A 24,242-nucleotide genomic window follows, 5' to 3' on the forward strand; every position below is an offset into this window, starting at 1 on the left:
TTCCTCACTGGGCGCAGCATACAGGTCGTTGTCGACGGATATTGCTCAAACCCGAAGCCCGTGAACATGGGTGATGCCGTATACATGGGCCATGCAGGTCTCTCTCGGGAAATCGTCGACCAGTGCCGGGAGAAGCATATAATATATAATAATTTAGTTAAATTTTCTATTAAAGCATATTTTAACATCAATTCCTGCCTTATCGACTATAGATAAAAATTATATAAATTGGCAAAAATCTTATTTTGCAAATTGAATAATGGAATAATCTTACCAAATTAGTGTATTATCATCGGTCCGGCCACACATAAAGTATTGCTGTCATCTCTGGCCTGGCGCACCCCAGTATCAGCTCGATCCATTTGACCGCGTGCAACGCAGAGCAGCTCGAATTGTCGGGGACCCAGTGCTCTGTGAACGGCTGGATCACTTGGTGTCGCTTCATTGTGTGTCTTCTACCGCATTTATCAAGGGGAGTGTTCAGAAGAGCTGTTTAACCTGATTTCTGCCGCCGAATTCCTCCTTCGCACGACGCGCCATAAGTTAGGAAATCATCCCCACCATCTGGATGTGTGGCGGTCCTACACAGTGCGATTTTCAAGGAGCTTTCTTCTACGTGCTACAAAGCTGTGGAGTGAGCTTCCTTGTGCGTTGTTTCCGGGACGATACGACATGGGTACCTTCAAAAAAAGCGCGTACACCTTCCTTAAAGGCCGGCAACGCTTCTATGATTCCTCTGGTGTTGGAAGAGATTGTGGGCGGCGATTATCATTTTACACCAGGTGAACCGTACGCTTGTTTGTCCTCCTATTCCATAAAAAAAAAACAACTTTAAATTTGTTTCGTAACGTGAGTGTCCACGACGCGGATCACGATTAGTTATATTATTATAGAAGGTATGAGACAACACTTTATTTATTAACTTGTATTTTTTTTATAAAATAAAAAAAAACTTTACCTGCTTCGAATTTTACCAACTAGGATAAATTTCGCATCGAATGGTGGTAGTTTCATGGCGATACGATCAGTGGTTTAGGCGTGATTGAGCTTTAAACAAGGACCATTTCCAGTATATATATTAAAGATAATAATTTACTCTGGTGAATTTTTCTTCAAATGATCACGCTCAACGAACGTGACGCGTGACCGCTATGTTTTATTTGATAACCACGGACTTATTGCTGTAACCTGTTCTTCAAAATCATGGAGAGCATAATGAACCATCTGCTCTTGGTATACCTTGAAAATCGGTGTATCAAAAATCTTTTAGTTTCCTACCAAAACATATGGGGGGCAGCCATGGAACGCAAGAATAATAATAATACTATCACACTCTAACACAAATTATCTTGCCCCAAACTAGGCATGGCCTTTTTTTATGAAAATAAGGGACGAGACGAGCGGGCCGTTCAGCTGATGGTAATTGATACGCCCTACCCATTACAATGCAGTGCCGCTCATGATTCTTGAAAAACCCAAAAATTCTGAGCGGCACTGATTCTACGCCTCTCTTCAGACCGTAACATAGTAATGTTTACACATTACTGCTTCACGGCAGATATAGGCGCCGTTGTGGTACCCATAATCTAGCCGGCTTCCTGTGCAAAGGAGCCTCCCCCTGTACTATGGGTGCAAGACAACGATATATTTAATACAATATACTTACTTAAACATACATAAATACATATAAAAATCCATGACTCGGAAACAAATGCTTGGTGTATGATGTGATTTCTTGACACTTCCATCGTATGGACTTCGCAAGAGTATTTGCAAGTCGATCACCGGTTTGCTTGCTGTGCGTAGCTAACACGTTGTCAACAATTACCTACAGTGTTCCTTTTCCAAATCAATGGAATTTTGCATGTCTCTGTCATTATTAGGCTGACGATAGTACTGTAGCCATGTTGCTATACTGGCCACTCCGGACATTCCCGAAAAATCGACGACCAATGGTTAAAAAAAAAAATAGCTGCTGCCAAGACCTTTATGGTTAGGATCTTTTCTTTTGTACCCAGACAAAGGGAAAGGGCTACCCTTCGTCCGTATTTAACAAGCACGACAACAAGGCCGACAAACCCCGCCACCGCATCCCATTCATCTTTGGTTCCCTGTATTTTGCAAAATAGTATTGACACAAGTTACGCAGGCCCAACACGGCTAAACCTGCATACGTTGCCACCCCGTACCCCGACGTAGTGCTGATCGAGCACCCATTGTCTTTTACATTTCTTTAGTTTAATTATAATATTGTTTAATCAGTCTTGTTCCAATTTACCTGTGAGTAACATTAAATATTGTTAAATAAAGTGCTTTTTAAAAACTTAATTCCCGACGCCCGATACATAACTGGCGCAGTCGAGTAGTCTCGCGGTAGCTTCTTTTCGTCGGTATAAAATCTTCCGAGAGTAAAGTAGCTGTGGTTTTCGAGCCGCTAAACCGCAAGAATCAAAGAACCTCGTCGGTCGTTGGGACATCATCATCAACGCGCACGAAAACCCGGAACATTGGGAATTCAAGCGCTGGGCAAGACTCGACAGCAGATGCAGATGCTGATTTGGTGAGTACTCTCACTATTCAAGTATCCTGCTATATCTACTGTCCTAGTATTATATATATTTTATTATAAAAGTTAAAGAACGTTGCGTACAACTAATATCGCTAAATAACGGGTTACACTTACTTAGTGACAAGAAAGGTGTATCTAGGTGATAATTACCGAGTATTAGAACAATAGTGTAATCCGAAACGCAATGTCTTTCAGTGAATGTGATAAGGATTTTAAATTCCTTGCCGATTTATTACCACGGTATGATGGGAACCCAAAGTTATTAAACTTTTATATTAGAGAAGTAGAGAATATTATACAACTTTTAAGTGAACCCTCCCGGGTTCACCCGGCATTTATATGTTTAATAAAAAGTAAGTTAGGAGGTGTCGCTATTGATGCGATAGCCTACGAAGAGTCGTTAATAACGTGGGAATCCATTAAAAACGCTCTAATTAGACGTTTAGGAGAAGGTGATGCAGGAGCTCACGCGGACCCGTAGGAATAAATACGAAGATGCGGAGACATTTGGCAAACGACTCCGTGAGTTGTTAGATACTCTGTACTCGGTCGGTAAACACGGAGACCGTTCGTACTACGAGGAAATGGTTATAGAGCAATATACTAATCAATTAGATATCAATGTTTCGTTAGGAGTTAGAATAAGTAAACCGTTAACATTAGAGTCAGCAATTATGGCAGCAAGGTAAGAAGAGGCTAGGCTCGCTCACAGTAAACCTTTTTATAACGGGTCACCTACTTCCCATTTTAAGCAAAAGGATGCCCCTAGAGTTTCGCAACAACGGAATATTCCATCAAGGAATTTTATAGGGACGCAACCTCATCACCACCAGCCTTCAAATATCGTAAATCGTCAAAATATGTCTATACTCCCTACACCTAATTTTATGAGAAACTCAGGTAATTTTAGGAACAGTAACAGCGCGAATTTTAGGCAATTTAATGTACCGCAAAAAACAGGTAACACCTAAAATAAGTTCCGATGTTACTATGCGGTCCGTGAATAAACCGGATACGCCCCAGTATGCTGCTCAGAACGTTTTCTATACTCAAGGTCAACCAGTATTATATGGCAATGAATGCCATACCAACTACAATGAAGGTGAGTACCCATATCATGTAGTACAGGAACCTGAAGAGGAGTACCAGCAGGATTTTCCTCAAACCCAGGAGATGCCAGACCAGACCTAGTGAAAATAAACTTGTTGGTCAGGGATGACCTCCCTTACGTAGAAATAGATTTAAGCTTACTAATTTTATTAGATAGATTAGAAATTTTAGAAGACGCAATGAATTTTGCGCAATTAGGAGTAATGCACCCTAGTATTATAAGTCCATACAACCTTTTAAATGAAATTTCATTAATTCATAAAAAACATAAGTTTTTGCCAGTAGCAGATATAAATTTAAATAAGATTCATGAGTTGGAAAAATCTATAAAAGTAAAATCATATAGTACGGAACATTCTTTGACTTTTATCTTAGAAATCCCTTCCATTGATTCTAATATATATGAACCTCATCCACATGTACTCCATCCCTAACTCGTCAAACCTAACTATTATTCCAAAATCCAAATGCCTAGCACTTGGTAGCGATGAGTACGAATACCTGGAAGGCAAATGCAGAACAATCAACGGAAACACGCAGCTCTGCGAGATGTCCAACACAGCATCCACGAGGGCATCAGAAGATTGTATTATATCGCGAATTCAACACCGCACGTCAAACTGTACATACGCGAAAATGCAAATTAATAAAAGTATAGTGCAGAGGATCAAGGACAATACTTGGATAATTGTCCTGAGAGAAGAAACAGTCATCCACATCAAGTGTTTAGCAAAATCTACATACAAAAAGGCTTCAGGTACATTCCTACTTACCCTTACAGAGGAATGCAAAGTTGAGATACTGAATAAAACATTAAACTCAAACCGCAAAGAGATTACATTTAATGAAGTTGTTCCACTGCCTAGAAATATTGAAAAGAGTGTACCAGTACAGTATCATATAAAATTGGAAAATATAGAACTGGACAACCTGCAGCACCTTCTGGAGACAGCCCAAGACATATCTGTCACGGAGGAACCACACTGGACCACCATGATGGCAACACCAAGTTGGACTACCCTTATCCTATATGGCTTGCTGATTGCTGTTGGAGTCACAAGGACCATTAGCTGGAGGAAGTCGCATGCAGCCAAGGACACCGCTGTACAACACAGTGAGGACACTGTGGGAAGCTGCCGGGTCAGCTTCCAGCTTAAGGAGGGAGGAGTAAAGCAGGCCCAACACGGCTAAACCTGCATACGTTGCCACCCCTTACCCCGACTTAGTGCTGATCGAGCACCCATTGTCTTTTACATTTCTTTAGTTTAATTATAATATTGTTTAATCAGTCTGTATTTAATCAAAACAATTATTATTTAATCAGTCTTGTTCCAATTTACCTGTGAGTAACATTAAATATTGTTAAATAAAGTGCTTTTTAAAACCTTAATTCCCGACGCCCGATACATAAGTCACATGGCGCACTTGTTTTTTAATCTCTGTCTAAAACGCGTCTAATGTAGACAATATAATGTGCCACACTTAAGGAAATATAATATTTTCTCCAAAACTAATTATACATAGCAAAAACCATAGGTCTCTTTTGTATATACCTACCTGTAACTGTAACGACGCGAGGGAGGTAAAACAGTCGCGTAAAAACCTAGGTGCCTACCCACTAAACACCACCTGAGGTTAGCTTTGTGCATTTGCCCTCTGAGCCTTCATCGAAGGCGAACTTCTCATGGGGAGAGAGAGGCGCAAAATGGTTAGGGTCGCAGAATGGTGTAAAATATATAAATTTAATTTGTACTGTATGGACGATGCGGGATTGGAATCCGCGCCTCCAAGATTTACGGATCATGCGTCACTTAGTTATAACCTGAAGTACAGTTCAGACAGAAAACTGTTAGGCGAGCTCTGTTTTCGTCGGACGTCAGGAAGTCGAGCGGGCCGTATGGCATTTCTCCAATCGTGCTTAGAACGTGTGCCCCTGAGTTGACGCCGGTGCTAACGCGTTTATTCCGGCACTCTTATTCTAAAGGCGTAGTCCCTGACTCATGAAACTCAGCCCTTTTCCATCCGATCCAAAAAAAAGGAGACAGTTTGGATCCGGCAAACTACAGGCCTATTGCTATTACCTCCCTGCTCTCCAAAATCATGGAGAGCATAATAAGCCGTCAGCTCTTGGTATACCTAGAGGGTCACCAGTTGATCAACGACCGACAATACGGGTTTCGCCATGGTCGGTCGGCAGGTGATCTTCTGGTATACCTAACACATAGATGGGCTGCGGCTATTGAAAGCAAGGGGGAAAGCCTGGCAGGTAGCCTGGATATAGCGAAGACCTTTGATCGTGTATGGCACAAGGCGCTCCTCTCAAAACTTCCATCATTAGGGCTTCCCGAGAGCTTATGCAAGTGGACCTCCAGTTTCAGTCGCAGCATACAGGTCGTTGTCGACTGATATTGCTCGAACCCGAAGCCCGTGAATGCAGGAGTGCCCCAAGGCTGTCTCCCACGCTGTTTCTTCTGCATATCAATGATATGTTGGACACCTCCAACATTCATGTCTCTCTCGGGAAATCGTCGACCAGTGCCGGGAGAAACTTGTGTCTTCTATCGAGTCCTCTCTTGAGAAGGTCGCGGAATGGGGTAAATTTAATCTTGTCCAATTTAACCCCCAGAAGACTCAAGTTTGCGCGTTTACGACAAAAAAAAACCATTTGTCGTATCACCGCCCTTCGACAACACTTCCCTTAAAGCCTCGCCTAGTATCGGAATACTGGGTCTCGAAATCTCGAGCGATTGCCAATTTCGTGGTCATCTGGAGGGCAAAGCCAAATTGGCTTCAAAGAAACTGGGCGTCATTAATAGAGCACGGCAATACTTCAAGCCGGCCCACATTCTAGCGCTCTACAAAGCGCAGGTCCGGCCACACATGGAGTATTGCTGTCATCTCTGGTCTGGCGCACCTCATCAGCACCTTATCAGCTCGATCCATTTGACCGCGTGCAACGCAGAGCAGCTCGAATTGTCGGGGACCCAGTACTCTGTGAACGGCTGGATAACTTGGCGTTGCGTAGAGACGTCGCTTTATTGTGTGTCTTTTACCGCATTTATCACGGGGAGTGTTCCGAAGAGCTGTTTAACCTGATTCCTGCCGCCGAATTCCAGCTTCGCACGACATGCCACAAGTTAGGATATCATCCCCACCATCTGGATGTGTGGCGGTCCTCCACTGTGCGGTTTACGAGGAACTTTCTTCCACGTACTACTAAGCTGTGGAATGAACTTCCTTGTGCGGTGTTTCCAGGACGATACGACATGGGTACCTTCAAAAAAAGCGCGTACACCTTCCTTAAAGGCCGGCAACGCTCCTGTGATTCCTCTGGTGTTGCAAGAGATTGTGGGCGACGGTGATCACTTAACAACAGGTGACCCGTACGCTCGTTTGTCCTCCTATTCCATAAAATAAAAAAAAAAACGTATGCCGTCATGTAGTACAAATTAAATTTATATAAAATGAACCATCTGGATTACAAGTACAAATTGGCTTTGATAAACCTACAAACTAATAAGTTAAAACCAAGCCCAGAAGTGAGACATTACCTACTAGGCGCCCATATTCTAGTATTCAATGAGTCAGGTCCAACTCGGTGTGGTAATAACATAAAATGTCGTAACAATGGTTGATGATAAACATCAATGGAGAATGTGAATGAAGCTATATAAATTCGTAAAGGGGCTTTGACATGGGTAGATGAACTGATAAGAAACTCCCAACCCAACATCTAAATATTGCAATAACAAAAATTGCTTAGACTACTTAGTATAATATACAATTTTAGGTGGACTATACAGAACTAATTACGAACCATTCCTAATTATCTATACTAATATTATAAAGCTGCAGTGTTTGTTTGTTTGTTTGAACGCGCTAATCTCTGGTACTACCGGTCCGATTTGAATGATTCTTTCAGTGCTGGGTAGTCCATTTATCGAGGAAGGCTATAGGCTATGTTTTTTTTTTCAAAATTAGGGATCCGTAATGAAATTGCTATTTTGTAACACAAGGTGTAAAATCGAAAACCTATTTTTGCGTGCGCTGCAAAAACTATTGACAATAGAACAAAATGATGTACAGGCTATAATATAAGCAATATTTTATTACTTATAAAACTATAGCGTGAATTATACTTTATATGGCTAAACAACGTTTGCCGGGTCAGCTAGTCTTCTATATAATCTGCTATACTAATAATAGTTAGTTTTATTTTTAATTCGAGCTTTAATTTTTTTTTATTTGTACTCAGTTCTAGTATTACTCTCATAGGGATGAGACCAGAAGACACCCCTAAGACTATCATCATTTCAGCCGGAAGATGAAACGGCTTCGCCCAAAGATCGCAATGAAAATCGGTCTTGCACTGCCCTCATCCAACCTATTCCGGCGATCATGGCCAGATTGTCGGTCCATCTTGTGAGAGGCTTACCAACACTACGTTTGTTACGTGGTTTCGAGGACTTTACTGCCACTGACGGCCATCTATCCGTCGAGCTATGTGCCTGCTCACTGCCACTTCAGTTTCACATCCCCAGTATCAGCTCGAATAATTTGACCGCATCCAACGTAGAGCTGCTCAGAGATCAAACGCCTGTGAGCGGCTTGATAAATTGGTCTTCCATAAATATGTCATAACATTTTTACCGTATTTATTACGAGGACTCCTCTGAAGGGCTGTTTGACGCCGGATTTAGCGCCACATTTTGTCATCTCACCACATACACAGACTTAAATATCCATAATCCACACCATTCTTTTTCAGGTTTCTATCAAATTGTTTGGCAATTTATTTAATAAAGTTACAATTTGAAATGGTGCCATCGTAGGCAATAGTAAGGGCTATATCTCATTCTTTTACTTGGTAGGTATTGTATTGTTTACGAATTGAGTTTGTTTAATCGTAAATGCCCCCGCACGATAACAGTGACCTGTTGATAATGAGTGGAAAGGTCTGGATTGGGTGGATAGACAGTGACCGTTCATATGTCCTAGTCGACGCTGCCGTTCAGTAGCATAACACACGCTGGTGAATTCATTCAAGTCTGCGGCCAATATGTTCATTGGAGTGACCTCCATTGGAGGCAACGTTAATTCACATTACGACTACTTGATTTGAGCAGGAGATTGGTAAGGTAAACATACTTATTATTACATTAGATATTTGTCATAATCAGAGTTAGTTAATATTTATTCAAACAGGCTTGATTAAAACAGTTTAGATCGTCTAAGCATCGTTAGTCATTACCGGACAATACGTTATACGCATGTATCAAGAAGAATCAACAAGTAATAGTAAACTAGGTATTAAGCTTATAAAATCCAAAAAACATTTAGAATACTTATAAAAATACGTACAGGGCTATTCATTCGCATCACTGCATCTAGCAGAAGCTAATATAATGTATAAATAACTGCATAATAAATGGAATCTTAAAAGTTTTTGGTAAATAAAACACTTCATAATTTATACAATAAGTATTATTTAAAAATTAATATAATTAATCATTTGCTGAATCCTAAATAACTCCACCGAATACATCCGTAGGTACATATTGACCAAATAGGAATAGAAGTCGATTGGAAGAAAGTACAAAACACTACGCAGAATGAAGTTATAAGGGCGGGAGCAGAAGAGAAGGGGAAGGCAATTTGCTATCGCTATTCAGCCACCATTGTTGACGAGTACTTAATGAATTATTATGAATAAGATAAACAAGGCCGACAAACCCCGCCACCGCGTCCCATTCATCTTTGGTTCTCTGTATTTTGCAAAGTTGTAATGACACATGGCACGCTTGTTTTTTAATCTCCGCGTATAACGAGGCTAATGAAGAGAAAGGTTCTCTTTTGTATGTACCTACCTCTATTATAATAAATCGTTAACTTCAGTGTCTTAAAATAAAATATTTTTTCAAAAAAAGTACTTATATTCTTTAAAATAACTTTTTTATGTTAACTACCCCAAAAAAATATTCTTTTGTCTTTTCTTCATTCACTCGTACATTATATTATCAAATAAATAATAAATCTAGTATCTACCAATAACAATGATATTTATTAGGTTAGGAAAATTTTATAAAATTGCAGTCCTGCTCGGATATAGGAAGAGGATTAAAACCGCGGGATTGAATTCGATCCAAATAAAAAAGTAACAACTTATCTATTATGATGAAGAAACCAGTGACAAAAATCAACAAAATTTATTCCAGTTCCAGTTAGTTCCCGATTAAGCGCAGCTGGAAATAGGCTAGACACTATTTACTTGAACTTAAATACCTTGATTTAATCAGGAATACTTTACCTACAGTAAATTACGAGATCTTGTCTAATGTTTCAAATGTAATAAAGTAATATTACTATTAATCTCTCCACTATTGGAGCTCTTAACATATTTTATAGGATTTCAATCATTTTTTCAGAAGATCGCTGACTTTATTTCCATTGCTTTGAGTCATGGCATTAGACTTCGTAGCAGGATGCATAGGAGGTGAGTTAACATCGTAATTAAAAAAAAAAATAACTCAATGATGATGTTAAAACATTAATCCTATTTATGGTTTCGAGCAAAAAGGTTTTACAACAATAAAGATTTTCAAATATTATATAACAAAAATTAAACCTACTTACATTTGCTAATTAATCTATGTCTTACTTACACTTCGGTTAATATTGTATCGATTTTCTTTCTTTCTTTTTAATGCAAGAAAAGCACAAAGGCTCGCACGAGTGAACTGATCTTAAGTGATCACAACCGCCCATATTCTCTTGCAACATCAGAGAAATCACAGTAGTGTTGCTGGTCTTTAAGAAAGGTGTACACACTTTTTTTAAAGGTTCCTATGCCTTGTCGTCCTAGAAACACCGCACAAGGAAGCCCATTCCACAGCTTGGTTGTTTGTGAAATACAGTTAATTGAAAACCGCACTGTGGAATAACGCCGTACATCCATGTCTATGAAACGCAAACGGAGACTTATCCTTTCTACTTTTTCAGGTTGCGCAGGAATAATTGTTGGTCATCCACTTGATACATTAAAAGTCCATATACAGTCTGGCAGAGGAACTGCTCTGGAATGTACGAAAGCGTTACTAAAAGGAGGGACACTAACCACAGCATATCGCGGCATTGGAGCGCCTTTAGGCGGAGTAGCATTCGTTAACGCTATTGTGTTCGGTACTTACGGGAATACTGTGAAAGCGCTGCCAAACCCAGATTCATTAATGTCACACGCAATTGCTGGAAGCACTTCAGGATTACTTCAAAGTTTAGTATGCGCTCCCATTGAACTGGTTAAAACTAGACAACAACTCGCCAAACCGGGTGAGGGTATTCCAAACGGAGCATTTTCAGGAGCAAGATACATACTCAGATCAGGCGGATACAGAGCGTTGTTTCGTGGATTAGGAATAACAATGGCACGGGACAGTCCAGCGTTCACGATATATTTCGTGTCTTATGAAGCGATGACTCGGGGAAACCAATCTGTAATGCGAGTATTCACTGCTGGGGGAATCGCAGGGGCATTATCTTGGGTACTGTTCTACCCAGTAGACGTAATAAAATCCCGTCTCCAAGGTGATGCTATACGGAAATACTCCAGTGCATTGGACTGTTTTAAGCAGTCATTACGACTAGATGGATGGAAAGGTATGTTTAGAGGTCTGGGTCCGGTGATAATCCGCGCATTTATAAGTAATGGGGCATGTTTTACGGCTGTCGCTTGGACAGAGCGTGCCTGGCAGCAGTTACTGGATCCAACAACACCTATCACTCCACTAGCAAGTGCATCAACTTCAGCAGTCAGTGATAATGTTGACTATATTTATGACACATGACGTAATTTTCCAAATAGGAAAGTTATACAAGACAAGTGTTATAAGGACTTCTATGTAAAATATCACGGAGTAAGTCACAGGAGATAAAAAATAAATATGAAGTGAATAATTTAATGTTGTTGTATTCGTGACCCTTATAATAAACTTACTAGTTTTTGTCTTATAAGAGAAATAATAGTTTGAAAATACTCAAATCATAGAAGTATTCGTCTACAACGGTATCATTCGTTTAACAGACGTTTGCATAGGATCCGCTTGCCAAATACAATTTTTCGAATATACAGAAAATTTTATCAAAAGTAATGGTAGCATTTAAACACAAAATATCTTTTTTTATTGAATATATTTCTTCCTAAAAATTTGATACACGTTGCAAAAAATACTATTAAAAATACAGAAATAATTAATTGTATGAAATTCACCCATCACAAAAATTGCCTGCGTACTCAAACTATTGTAAATATTTTAAAAATATTGGACGACGGCGACGGCTACTAAACAATTTTATCAGAATACTTTACTGGTGTACTACGAGTTTCTTTTTCTATTAATTATCAACTTCACTAGATATTCTTGGAAATGATTTTCTCCTTTTCTATGGCGCAGAAGTCTATCTGGAATTAACAACGACATAATGATTTTAATAAGCTAATTTAATAATTAAACCAATTAATTACTATTCTCTTTTGATAACGTTAAACTCTCACTGCCATTGCAAATTTTCTAATTGAACTGTCACATCATCACGACCAACCGCTCTGTCGTTTAGGTCAGCTATCGGAAAATCGGCATGGGACTAACATGAGGGTCGACGGCAATCAAGTTATATTAACTTTCAAATGCTACTGCCGCAAAAGTAATGGCTGAAATCGTGCGTTTTACGGCCCTTATTAGAATAATGTTACGTAAGGACTATCCAGTATTTCGATACTTGCCGTGATTGCCGTGATATTAACGAACAACAAAACCTCTTTCTCTTGTTGTGTCTCCTTGTCGAAGGTCGATTTCTGTATGGAAAGAGAGCGTAGGCAGCGAGGTTCACTTAAAATAATGTACATTGCTCATCAGTCACCGGTCACATACTTAGTTTGTTTGATAAACTAGTAAGTAATTGGCCGGTTTCCTATAAAATAGGCAATAGGTATTTTCATGCACTATTTCTACCTGCTAAACCACGTTAGTAAAAGGATTATATATGACGTTTCCGTCCGCTTATTTGTCCTAAAATCAATGATATCTTACGCCCCAGTTGTCACATAAACACGAAGGCATTCTCCGAGGTGTGTTGGTAAATTTCATACCTCAGTTAGTTTCTGTCCTGTTCCATTGGCTGCGGCTGCAAGGGATGCTGCGGTGGCGGCGGCGGAGGTGGTATCATTACATCGTTGTTGTGGTTCTCCATCAATCCGAGCTGCTCCAACATATCATCGTTGTCTTCCATCAAGTGCGCCTGTGCCACCATCGGTTTTTACAAAATCACGAGCCAATTAATGAACGAGGAGCTAAGAACTTTTAAGCTAAGCCTAAGTTACAATAAAACAAAGGTTTGAAGAGATTACTCGGCTAATGAGACTTAACATGAGTCTTTAAGTAGAATCTTGGATTAATTCGAGAATCCTGAGCAGCACTGCATTGTAGTAGGCCTTGCGTATCACTGATCATTAATAATGATACTACGATGATAATACGAGGATCATACAGTATCCGACAGCAGAAACTTGCCTGGAATCTCCTCCTGTATTCTGTCGTTAACGTGCTTTATCTATTTTTATTAGGTGTCTGTCTACGCAAGGTGAGGCTTCGAGTGTCACTCAGTCTGCAACCGCGGTTTATTGTGTCGCTTCTCCTCTTTAAATCTAACGTTATCATATTTTATCTAGGTCTAGGAGGCTAGGATTGTCGCGCAGTCTCCGACACTAGGATCTTGTGTCGCTTCTGCACTTTTTTTAATTCATCTTATTTTACTTGGGTCTGTCTATGAGATGTGAGGCTTCAGGTGTCACAAAGTATCATTAGTCTAGTTTAATTGTTATTATATATATAATAATAATAATAAATTTTTATTAAAGGCAAAATTACTCAGTATACATATTATGAAATAAATAAGTTGTAATACATTATATAAAGATAAAAAGTAAAATATACACAAAAACTTATAATCTATCTGGAAAGGTTAATAAAGCTCTTGGCACCGGCTTTGGTCATGGCACCGTCATATATTTACTATTTTTGTTTTTATGCGCAGATAGCCAATATGAAAAAATATTGCTAGGCATCCCGTCACAAACCGTTTGGAGAATGCGGTTCTGAGATTTGCGGAGTCTATCCCAGAAGGAAGCAACTCTTTTTCTCATCACAGCATAGAAATCAGGCACCCTCGATTCAGCAAACATACCCGAGGCACTGCAGTATCTAGGCAATCCCATCAATATGCGATAAGCATCATTGCTTAATTAATTATTATAGCTAGTTCTATCCAGGTCTGGCTCCGCGAAGCGAGGCTACGATTATCACGCAGTCTCCGACACTAGGATCTTGAGTCCCTTCTCCATTTTTTTTACTTCATCTAATTTGAATGATAACTAATTTTACCCAGGTCTTTCGCAAAGCGATGGTACGAGTAACATGCAGTCTCCAACACCAGGATCATCTGTGTTTCTCATATTTTACTCAAACTTATGTCTCAATGTAACGAGCGCAGTTGTAGTGCCGTTCAGAATTTTTGGGGTCTATCAAGAATCCTGAGCGGCACTGCATTGTAATGAGCAGGATGTATCAATTATCATCAACGTCCTGCTCATCTCAACCCTTATTTTCATAAGAAATTTGTTGTAAATACGAAGAGATACCTTCTGTTACAATAATACATATTACGTCATCGGTATCTAATACACACAAGTGTATTGTATAGGTTGTTCTATCTTTCTTCTCGGGTTAACTTCGCTCTCAATTCGTGAAATTATTTTCTGTATCTAGTATGATACAGAAGTTATAACCATCGTTCTAAAGCTTTATATTTTTATAGGCGCATTTATTACTTCCAGCTCAACGTCCTGCTTGTATCGTCCCTTATTTTCATACAAAAAAAACGTTAACTAAATCTACCTACGTCTGGCAACGCAGTGCGATGATGCGGATGTCGCGCAGTCTCTGACAACAGAATCTTTTGTCTCTTCTCCTCCATCAGCCGCTCCCTGTGCTTGTGTATGTAATCGTACACATTAGGCAGACCCATTATGACGCAGGCGGACAGTGCAGAGCGGTAGATGTTCATGTCAGTTGCTTCGTACCTGGCAACAAACACCTGTGTTAACAACTGTCAAATCTATCAAAATAGATTATTGAGACGTTGTTTGGCCGTATAAATTATTTTTAGAGTTAGACCGTTTCTTGGATAAGGCAACATTATTTTATTTTTCTAAAATAAAAGAATTTATCTAAAATAAACGTAACCCAAGTTACTTCTTATTACATCAGCTACCTGCCAATAAAAGTCCCGTCAGCCATTTCAGAGATTAGCCGGAACAAACAGACAGACAGGCAGACGAAAATTGTAAAAAATGTTATTATGGTGTGTATAGGTACCCTATATATATTCATATACATGTAGTAAGAAACGGTTATTTCAATATTACAAACAGACACTCCCAATTTTATTTATATGTATGTATGATTATCTGACGAGTTAAGCTTAAGTTCAACATCCTTAGTTTTTCTAAACTATACTTCGGCTGGGTTGCATCAACTAACTTAAGCAATAAAAAAATCTTAAAGTACCATAAAGTCATAACTTTAACTGTTAGACATAATCATCCAATCTTCACCGGTTAAAACTATTGTTAATGTTAAATAGCGGCCTGTCAAAAGCTTCAAATAAATATTCGATATTAACTATAGCCTGAGATCCCACTGCTCGATTCTGCAGGTATGTGTTTTTATGATAAAACTAATTTTAAATGGCCATTTTGTAACTTGCAACCACGGTTTATCGTAAAATGTAAATTAACTGTGACTTAAATGTGTTAAAATTTCAGAAATACTGAAAATGAAATTAATAGTAGTCAAAGAAACACAATGTACACCAACATCACGTAAAATAGCGTCGTATTTGCCGTATCGAGAATTCCGCGCGTGCCACCAGGCGACAAAAGCCCCTCGCCAGTCGCCACCGCCACCAAGTGGCGCGCCGAGAGGTGTGTCATTGAAGGTTTTTAAATTAATTTAATTTAACTGTTTTTGGTCAATGGTCAACAGGTTGAAAAAACTGTTAAATCGTCAACGGGTTTTGAAAAATCGGTTAATGCATTTATCAATAATTTAGGTTTTCATTACGTCAATATAATATCAAGTCAACGTTTTCGTTCGCAAATTCGTCAACTGTTTTGAATTAAGCTGTTTTAGTGAGGCATTCAATTTCTTCATTTATTGTGAGTTACGGGCGAAGACGTTGATTGAATTTATTAGCTTATTGTGTTCAGCAGGTTTTTTCGTTGAAGAAAAACAGTTAATTCGTTAACGAATATAAAACTGTTAATAAAAACAGTTTATTTATTTAACGACCACCTCTAGGCGAGCGCCAGTCGCAAGCTAGTTGTCGCACCAGGAGCACGTCTATGCATGTAGGTACAGGAGGAACATAAAAAAACATCTTCGTCTTCTGATAAAGACATTCTGCCGCGAAGAATCCCAACTGTAGAATGCCGCTGCATCGATTTTCTTTGCGCGCCTCCGCCACTTCAATATAATTTAGCGAGGTGACAAATGTCCGTGCCACCGCCACTCGCCATCACCATACGCCACACGCTTCTTCAGTATAAATCGCGCCAAGATATTATACATATTATAATTACCACTCATTCGTCTTCTCATCGTAGCACTCCACGTGGTATATAGTGGTCACGCCATTGAAGCCGCCGATCGCGAAGATCATATCGTCAATGACCTCGATCGCGAAGTTACTCCTGGGGTTGTACATGTCCGGAACTGGCGACCAGCTGTTGGTGGCTGGGTCGTACACCTCGCCGCTGCACATCCGCGATATGCCGTTGAAACCACCAATCACATAGATCTGTTTTAACAAATAAATACAATTTTACGGTTGTACCGAACCCACTTGGAACCCGCGAAGCTTTTATAGTCCTCCCGACATGCTAGCCGTTTGCCTGACAGCGTATATACTTGTATCAGCGGCTTTATCTTATAAACCCTAAAAGTTAGACAGCTGCTGTCTTTTTAATAAACGCAGTGTAAAGTTACTCCAAGTTTAAAATTACTTCTCCCTGTCATCTAATTCTCTACTGACAAAGGTAAGATAAAGATCAAAAGTTGTAAATTTGGAATAACTTAACTTCGCATTTAATAATAAGCTGAAGTTTAACAGAGTGTAGGTATATCTATTGCCACTATAACAAAAACAACAAGATGGCGTAATTCCAAAATAGTCTCCAAATACCGAAGCAATTAGATACATAGTACAATGTGTTATATTCTGGACGATGGTATGGAAACCTTCGGTCCTTGATTGTTTTTTTTTTGTGAGATTTAGAGAACACGAAGAGTATGTTACAAAAATTGAAAGAAGCCATTGAGTGTCAAAATGCCACGCACACAAGCGTCTAATAGTTGCAGTAATAAAAAGCTATTGTTCTTAGGTAATGTGGTATCTATTTGGAGCCCAGCGGACACCAATCCTTTATCTAAATTCAAACAATAAAAATAAATGCTTTAAAATTTTAGATGTTTGTTGGTCCATCCACATTAAAATTTTGAAAACATTTCAGCCATGCTAAAAGTTGCTGCCGTTACTAGTAATATCAAAGTTGATATGATGATTGTATATCTGTTTAAAATATTTGTAGGTTTATCCTAACAGAGAATTGTTGTTACTCATAAGCTACATATGTTACAGTTTATTTGTGAAATCGGGTCTTAATACTACTACAGTATACAGGTTGGTTTTTTGAGAAGGGCGGTGATGGCCAAGTCGGAAACTATGAGACTTAGAGAAAACTCGTGAAAGGAGTCATGCCCACGATTTATAAGAATATGTATATATATCTCTATCTGCCACGGAGCCTGTTTGTATTGTTACGATATATTATGATTCTTAATTAATAATTGTACCTGCTTCTATTCATGTAAATCTTAAATTCACCGAAATGTTACATTTTTTAACATTATTATCACAGCCAGACCCGAAGGCTGAAACTGTTAAGTTGAAACTGGAACGTAACAAGGTTACATTACATCATTTTCTCGCATTATTCTGCCTCTATTTTATTAAGATGTATAATCTGATTAATAATTATAATTATTATATATAATTTGAACTATAAACATCGTCTATCTCGAGTTCATCTGATATATCTTAATGGCTGCCGCTTCTGTCGCAATCAGTTTTGAAAAACTGAAGATAGACCTTTAAGATGCTTATTATATTTACAATTAATGCTACTTTAATTTTCAGTTCAAAATTAATTTATTTAGGCGATGGAAAAGCTTGCAATCGCTATAGAAATCTCAAGAACTTTTCCGACCTTTAAGAAAAACGATACTTTTTAGCCTGTGTGCTACAGTTAGGTTTTATCTATTTTAAATAATATTAATTTTATCTCGGAATCTTTATAAGGCTGAGGTTAGAGTTTTTCATCTTCAATGTAACTCTAAAGCAGCTGGTCTGCGTTCAACACCCTCTGGGAATAATGGTTTTTTCACTTTTGAGTATGTTGTTCTGTCATTGTCTGAGTATATAGCATCTGATAGGAATCTGGTGCTATTGAAATAGTAAATCTTCTCCTTCGAGATAACGCTTTTAACAGAGATCTCAGGTCCGTCTTTTATGTATCTCTCATGTTCTTTCTCGCTCGTTCTAATTTTTCGTCAACCTTGTAACAATAAAGCAATAAAGCAGCAAACGCGCTTTACTTTCCGCATAATAAAATGTACTCTGTGCCCTTTACACACCGAGCAGTACCAGTACACACCTAGTTACCAGTGGCAGGCTCCTTTGCACAAGATGCCGGCTAGATTATGGGTACCACAACGGCTACGGTACGGTACTGGGCAAAACATATTGTTATGTCTCAAGGTGTCGAGCGGAATTGTGGTGCCGCTCAGAGTTTTTGAGTTTTTCAAGAATCCTGAGCGGCACTGCATTGTAATGGGCAGGGCGTATCAGTAACCATCAGGTGAACGTCTTGCTCTTCTCGTTCCTTATTTTCATAAAAAAAGAGAAAAGACCGTCACGCAGGTTTAGTTTATAGTTATCAAATAGTTCCGATGAAATGAAAAAAAAATGTGAATTGCTTTTGCCTTACTCGAAGCTGAAACAACATAGGCTGCGCGCTTAGATCATTTATACGCGTAGATAGATTGTGACAGCTGTGAAAACGTCGAAAAAAAAAAAGGTTTTGAATTAGCTCTATATTGAGCAATTCACGGAAACTAACACAAAGTGTCATACAAATCGCGAGTGTAAGACGTAGCTTGTCACGCACACTTCACTGATATTCCTGGCCTGTTTTATCGGTTGTCTAACAGCATGGGTCTATCTAGGTTTATAAATTATCTAAGGCTGCACATTCTAATGAATAAAGGCGTGGCGATCACCCACTAAAAAGTGAGCACAATGTTCCCTCATTGATGGCTAGCGTAAAAATAGAACAAATATATACTTAACCTACATAAGATAGACACATCTACGTCTTCTGTGATAACAGTCCATTAAAGGTCACCCCAGCACCCGATCCACACCGCCTCGCCTCGCACGGATGCTACTCTTTGTAGGAAGTTTTATGGATATGCATCACTACATCAACTTCGTAACGTCATTGGCACGCCTCTCTCGCTGGGAGTTCGCGAGTGGACCATACACGATAACAAGTTACTTTGCTTGAAATGCGCGTTGCCAACGCGGCAAATACCCGCCAACCACGTTTTCACGTGAAGTGGACGACGAAAGACGAAACGGTGCTGTTTGGGTCAGCCTAGCGAAACTTTCTAAGTAAAAAAGCGATTCGCTTTCGATTCTATGAAACGTGCAGTGATTGATAGATTGACAGATAACGGCTATAATCTTGTAAAAAACGGAGATAGCCGAAATCCACTTCGTATTAAGCAATTGTTCGTTTTAAAAACCTAGCCGGATTATACTTCGCCGTCAATCGCCATACTGTAATTACAGTTTCATACTAAACTAAATTTCAATTTTTACTTAGGCAGTCCTGCCTCTTATGACGTAGTATTTACATCCTCTTTGGTTTGGGTGGTTCTAATGAGGTTTGTTACTGGTTTTAAATTTAACGATTATTAATGGTTAAAATCGATTTTTATCTTTTATTAACCATATTATTATATAGATATTATATTACCATAAATAAATCTAAATTCAAATCAGAACTCATAGCTACTTTCAATGATACATCTAAGTAACTGATGTTCTAACATATATTAATATGTTTATTTATTTCATCACATCCCATACAATATATAACTAGTATAGATATTTATGAAGTACCTATTATGTATATATTACGTTACAATATTATTTATGTAACGAAACGACCTATATAATCTCAAAATATATCTCATTTTTGTTTAGTAGGCATCGAACCGTAATTTTAAATAATAATATAATCTATATATATAAAAATGAATTGCTGTTCGTTAGTCTCGCTAAAACTCGAGAACGACTGGACCGATTTGGCTAATTTTGGTCTTAAATTATTTGTGGAAGTCTTAAAAGGTTTAAAAGGTGAATAAATATGAAAATGCTCGGAATTAAATAAAAACAACAATTTTGTTCTTCCTTTGATGTGTCCCGATTCGTTCAGAAATCAAATTGAAAGAACAGTTTAAAATGAATAACTAATTAGAATTTATATCTGTCTAACTTTCTCAGGAGGTAAAAAATAAACTTAATTTTATATACAGAACAACGTCTGTCGGGTCAGCTAGTATAATATAATATAAGGGAAACCTGTTATTGGCATTATTACTGTAAAATATCATTAGTTATTTATCTAATCTGTAATATACTGTTGGTTTTCGTAAGAAAATAAAATAAAAAAATAAAATTAATTCTGCGAAAGCCGAAACGAGATAGTTCCTACGTAGGTGAGCTCAAGTAGTGTGTTTAAATAACTAAAATTCAAATTTTTAACTGTCAAATTACTCGGCGATAAAGGTTGCTGGAAAAAAGTTCTTAAGCAGCGAAACTCTTATCAACAAACTTTATAAAATCAAGGGTGAAACAAAACCGAATCTACATAAACTTTAACCGCCAAGAAATTTTTTCCATTTATTTCTTCGCCATTTCGAATCCTATTGCTCATCCGCGTACCTTGGAGTGATAAGCTATACAAGAGACGCCGGATCTACGAGAGCGCATCGGCGCGAGATTTGTCCACTGGTTGGTGTCGGGATCGTACATCTCCACGCTGTTCATACACTCCTGGCCGTTGAAGCCACCCGTGATGTATATCTTATCTGAGGACAATATAAAGAACTGTAAGATTGAATGACGGCGCAATAATGAAGGTATGTACACATAAACATTTCATTTTGAGCTATAAGTAATAAGAAATATATACAATTAATAAAATATAGAATTTCTTGCGCCGCTTCTCCTCTCTCAGAGCGGCATTTGTTTCCGAAGCGGTAGTAGTATCTAGTATATTAGAAATGATATCAAAAAGAATTCTAAAGGAATCAATTGAGAAAATAAATGCCTGTTATGCCTTTTATAAACATTTTTTAAATTGTTAACTATAAGGTAACTAGTTTTTAGAGAGGAAAATGATTGAAAATTGGGCGATTTTTATCAATGTTGTGTCACGTGGTATGTTTACTGTTATATTATATTATTATATATATCTACCTATAAATTATATACTTTGGTGAGATGGTAACATAAACAATGTCTATAAATTTAACGTTAGCACATAAGTTTTCTTTCCCATATAAAATACATACAAAGCCTTTTTTCCCCTGCTAACAGGCTATGCTACAACTGCAAAATGGCATACCAAAATAATGCGAAGCCTATTTATAGTATTGAGCTGTAAATCGAGAAACAAGTGGTACTACCAGAGTTAAACTCGCTGTAGAGATATGGAAATACAAACTGTCCAAGGCGGCCGCGCTCGCATCTGAACGTTGTGCATTCATGGGGGCAACCAGGGACCACTGATTGGTCCTGTGGTTGAATTTCTCGGCGGTGTTCTGTCGGTGATGACCGTCGTAACCTCCCATAGCGTAGATTGTCTCCCCCAGCACCGCCACAGACACGTAACAGCGGCGAGCATTCATTGGTGCAACCTGAATACGTAACCAAAATACAACCATCGAAGTTTTATGTGGTGTTATCAGTTGGGTTGCAGTAGCATAAGCCTTTGCATAGAGACATGGAATCTTTGCTTCACTATGTGTCTTTTGTTCGCATTTATCGCGAGAATTGTACCAGAGACAATTTGACCTGATCGCTGAGATAAAATTCTACATTTACACCACAAGCCGCGAACTAAATATAATACCATCCTCACTATTCCAATGCGTGGCGTACCTCTACAGCGCGCAGTAAATTTCCTTCACATACTACTAATTTGTGGAACGATCTTTCGTGCACACTGTTTCTCCCTAAATATTTCGCAATACTCCTGTGATTCCCCTGGGAGAGTATTACCATCAGGTTTCCAGATTGCCCGTATGTTCGTTTGACCTTCCGTTCCATAAAGATATTATGCAATATTCATCCGAGGTAGTATCTCCCTCAACCACAATTATTAATGTTTCTGCCGCAAACAGTATTACAGCTGTTTGCGTTTTTGTTCGAATTATTGGCTGTAATTATAAACACATTTGACATGTAATGCACTACTGCCTTACCGTGTATATTCATTTATCTACACCCATTCATTAAATCTTCTTTTAGAGATTGTAAAACAGTTAGCTTAATGCCAACATAACCTGTTTCAGAATCTTTTATAGAGAATTCATATTATGGGTGTAGATAAAGTCTTGTATGCAACTATTGATAATTAGGTATGTTTTAATACTCATGTCATACCTACTATTATCACATTCGTGTTTTAAACCCCTATTATTACACAACAGTTGCATAAATAACTATAATCCTTTGTTTTAACATATGCCACTTTTGTAATAGAATAGGAGAACACGAGTGTTCCTGTACCTGATGTTTAGTGATTAACGCGACCCACATTCTCATATAACACCAGAAGAATCACTTCAATGCTTCCGGCCTTCTAGGAAGAAACCCATGATGTATCGTTCTGGAAACACCGCACAAGGAAGCTCATTCAATAGTTTGGTTGTATGTGGAAGGAGCTAAGTTCCTTACATACCATATTCTAGATGAACACCACTCATTCAGTTGAGAATAATATCCCATTTTGTGGCTTATAACAATACTGAAATTTATTTAATTAGGCGTTATTTTGCATAAATTCATAATTCTTTAAAAATTATGAGTTCTGTTAAGTTTTAATGCCACAAAGATTTGTTCGTCTCCATGCAGAATGCACCTCGTACTCGTTCGCATGGCCTTAGGCCTTAGACTTGGACGTTATACGAGTCCTCCACTGAAGGATAACCCCCGTTGAACCTCTGACCAAACCGACCAGGTTGTTTAGTAAGCAAAGTTTTACTACTAGAAATTTTAAGAAAAAACGAGATCAATAAAGAAAATCTGTTTAAATAAAATGTCCAATAATTTTTTTATGAAATTAAGGTACGAGACGAGCAGGACGTTCAGTTGATGGTATTTGATACGCCCTGCCCATTATAATGCAGTGCCGCTTAGGATTCAAAAACACAAAAATTATGAGCAGCAATACAATAGCGCTCGTCGCCTCGAGACATAAGATGTTAAGTCTTATTTGCCCAGTAATTTCACTAGCTACGGTGCCCTTCAGACTGAAACACAATAATGCTTACACATTATTGCTTCACGGCAGAAATAGGCGCCGCAAGAAATATTAAAAATTAGAAATATTAATAAGATAGATAAACCCACTTGTAAAAACAATTCTAGAGAGAGATAATAATATGGATACAGTTGACATAAAAATGGCTTATGCCTAACAACGTATGTAACGTTAATAACAATTATTGAATTTAAAGAATTTTTATATTAAACCTCACGCCACATCTTGGTAACAGCATCGAAGCATCGACAGGAGTTGAAGTAGTCCATTCCATCGAAGCCACCGATCACGTAGATGCAGTTGCCGAGGACAGCCGTGCCGTGGTAAGCGCGAGGGCCTGCCGGGTCCACCTCCTCAACCTTGGTAGTGAGAACGCAATAAAAATTAGGATAAAAAGGCATAAAAGGCATTTTTTTTCTCAAAATTGATTCCTTTAGAATTCTTTTTGATGTCATTTCTAATAACTAATAGATACTACTACCGCTTGGGAAACAAATGGCGCTCTGAGAGAGAAGAAGCGGCGCAAGAAACTCTCCCAGCATTCTTTTTTTGCGCTTTTTTCAATAAAAATATACAATATTGTACAGTCATTTCTATCGCTATAAAATAATCACAATCTAGTCGCAGGCTGTCCGATCATTTAGATATTCAGCAGTGGAGTAATAGGATTTACGACAGAGCCAAACTCAAAAATACCATACGACTCGGTCATAAATGATGAAATCATGAAAATCGGCAAATGGTTAGAAAATAACAATTTAAATATTAATATAATAA

At 38.4% G+C, this 24,242-nt stretch overlaps 2 protein-coding genes across 7 annotated transcripts in view; one reads left to right on the top strand and one right to left on the bottom strand.

The window, feature by feature from the left end:
• The first annotated feature begins 8,662 nt into the window (after nt 1-8,662).
• On the top strand, nt 8,663-11,634 carry LOC126971807 (mitochondrial basic amino acids transporter-like). Of its 6 annotated transcripts, none has more exons than XM_050818238.1 (4): nt 8,663-8,812; nt 9,231-9,367; nt 10,105-10,172; nt 10,679-11,634. In XM_050818238.1, the coding sequence occupies exons 3-4, from the start codon at nt 10,139-10,141 to the stop codon at nt 11,518-11,520; spliced, it is 876 nt and encodes a 291-aa protein (XP_050674195.1). In that variant the 5' UTR covers nt 8,663-8,812; nt 9,231-9,367; nt 10,105-10,138; the 3' UTR covers nt 11,521-11,634. The 6 variants fall into 6 exon arrangements, with proteins under 6 accessions (XP_050674195.1, XP_050674191.1, XP_050674192.1 ...); XM_050818235.1 differs by having other exon boundaries at nt 8,669-8,817; XM_050818234.1 differs by lacking the exon at nt 9,231-9,367.
• A 212-nt stretch (nt 11,635-11,846) lies between these two features.
• LOC126971769 (kelch-like protein 10) overlaps nt 11,847-24,242 on the bottom strand; it is a 33,742-nt gene continuing 21,346 nt past the window's right edge. Inside the window, exons 7-13 of the mRNA XM_050818167.1 lie at nt 23,678-23,824; nt 21,645-21,837; nt 20,861-21,006; nt 16,371-16,588; nt 14,630-14,810; nt 12,822-12,970; nt 11,847-12,134 (exon numbers count right to left, since the gene is read on the bottom strand). Coding sequence (XP_050674124.1) covers nt 12,827-12,970; nt 14,630-14,810; nt 16,371-16,588; nt 20,861-21,006; nt 21,645-21,837; nt 23,678-23,824 — 1,029 coding nt within the window. The 3' untranslated portion in view covers nt 11,847-12,134; nt 12,822-12,826. The remainder of the gene's footprint in view (nt 12,135-12,821; nt 12,971-14,629; nt 14,811-16,370; nt 16,589-20,860; nt 21,007-21,644; nt 21,838-23,677; nt 23,825-24,242) is intronic.

This window comes from Leptidea sinapis, chromosome 24 (assembly GCF_905404315.1).
Source record: "Leptidea sinapis chromosome 24, ilLepSina1.1, whole genome shotgun sequence".
NCBI classification, from domain to species: domain Eukaryota; kingdom Metazoa; phylum Arthropoda; class Insecta; order Lepidoptera; family Pieridae; genus Leptidea; species Leptidea sinapis.

Excerpts from the sequence above, each read along its gene's own strand:
- LOC126971807 (XM_050818238.1), top strand. The coding sequence starts at position 10,139 with ATGGCATTAGACTTCGTAGCAGGATGCATAGGAG. Across the intron at positions 10,173-10,678 it reads CGTAGCAGGATGCATAGGAG|GTTGCGCAGGAATAATTGTT; the intron begins GTGAGTTAACAT and ends CTACTTTTTCAG.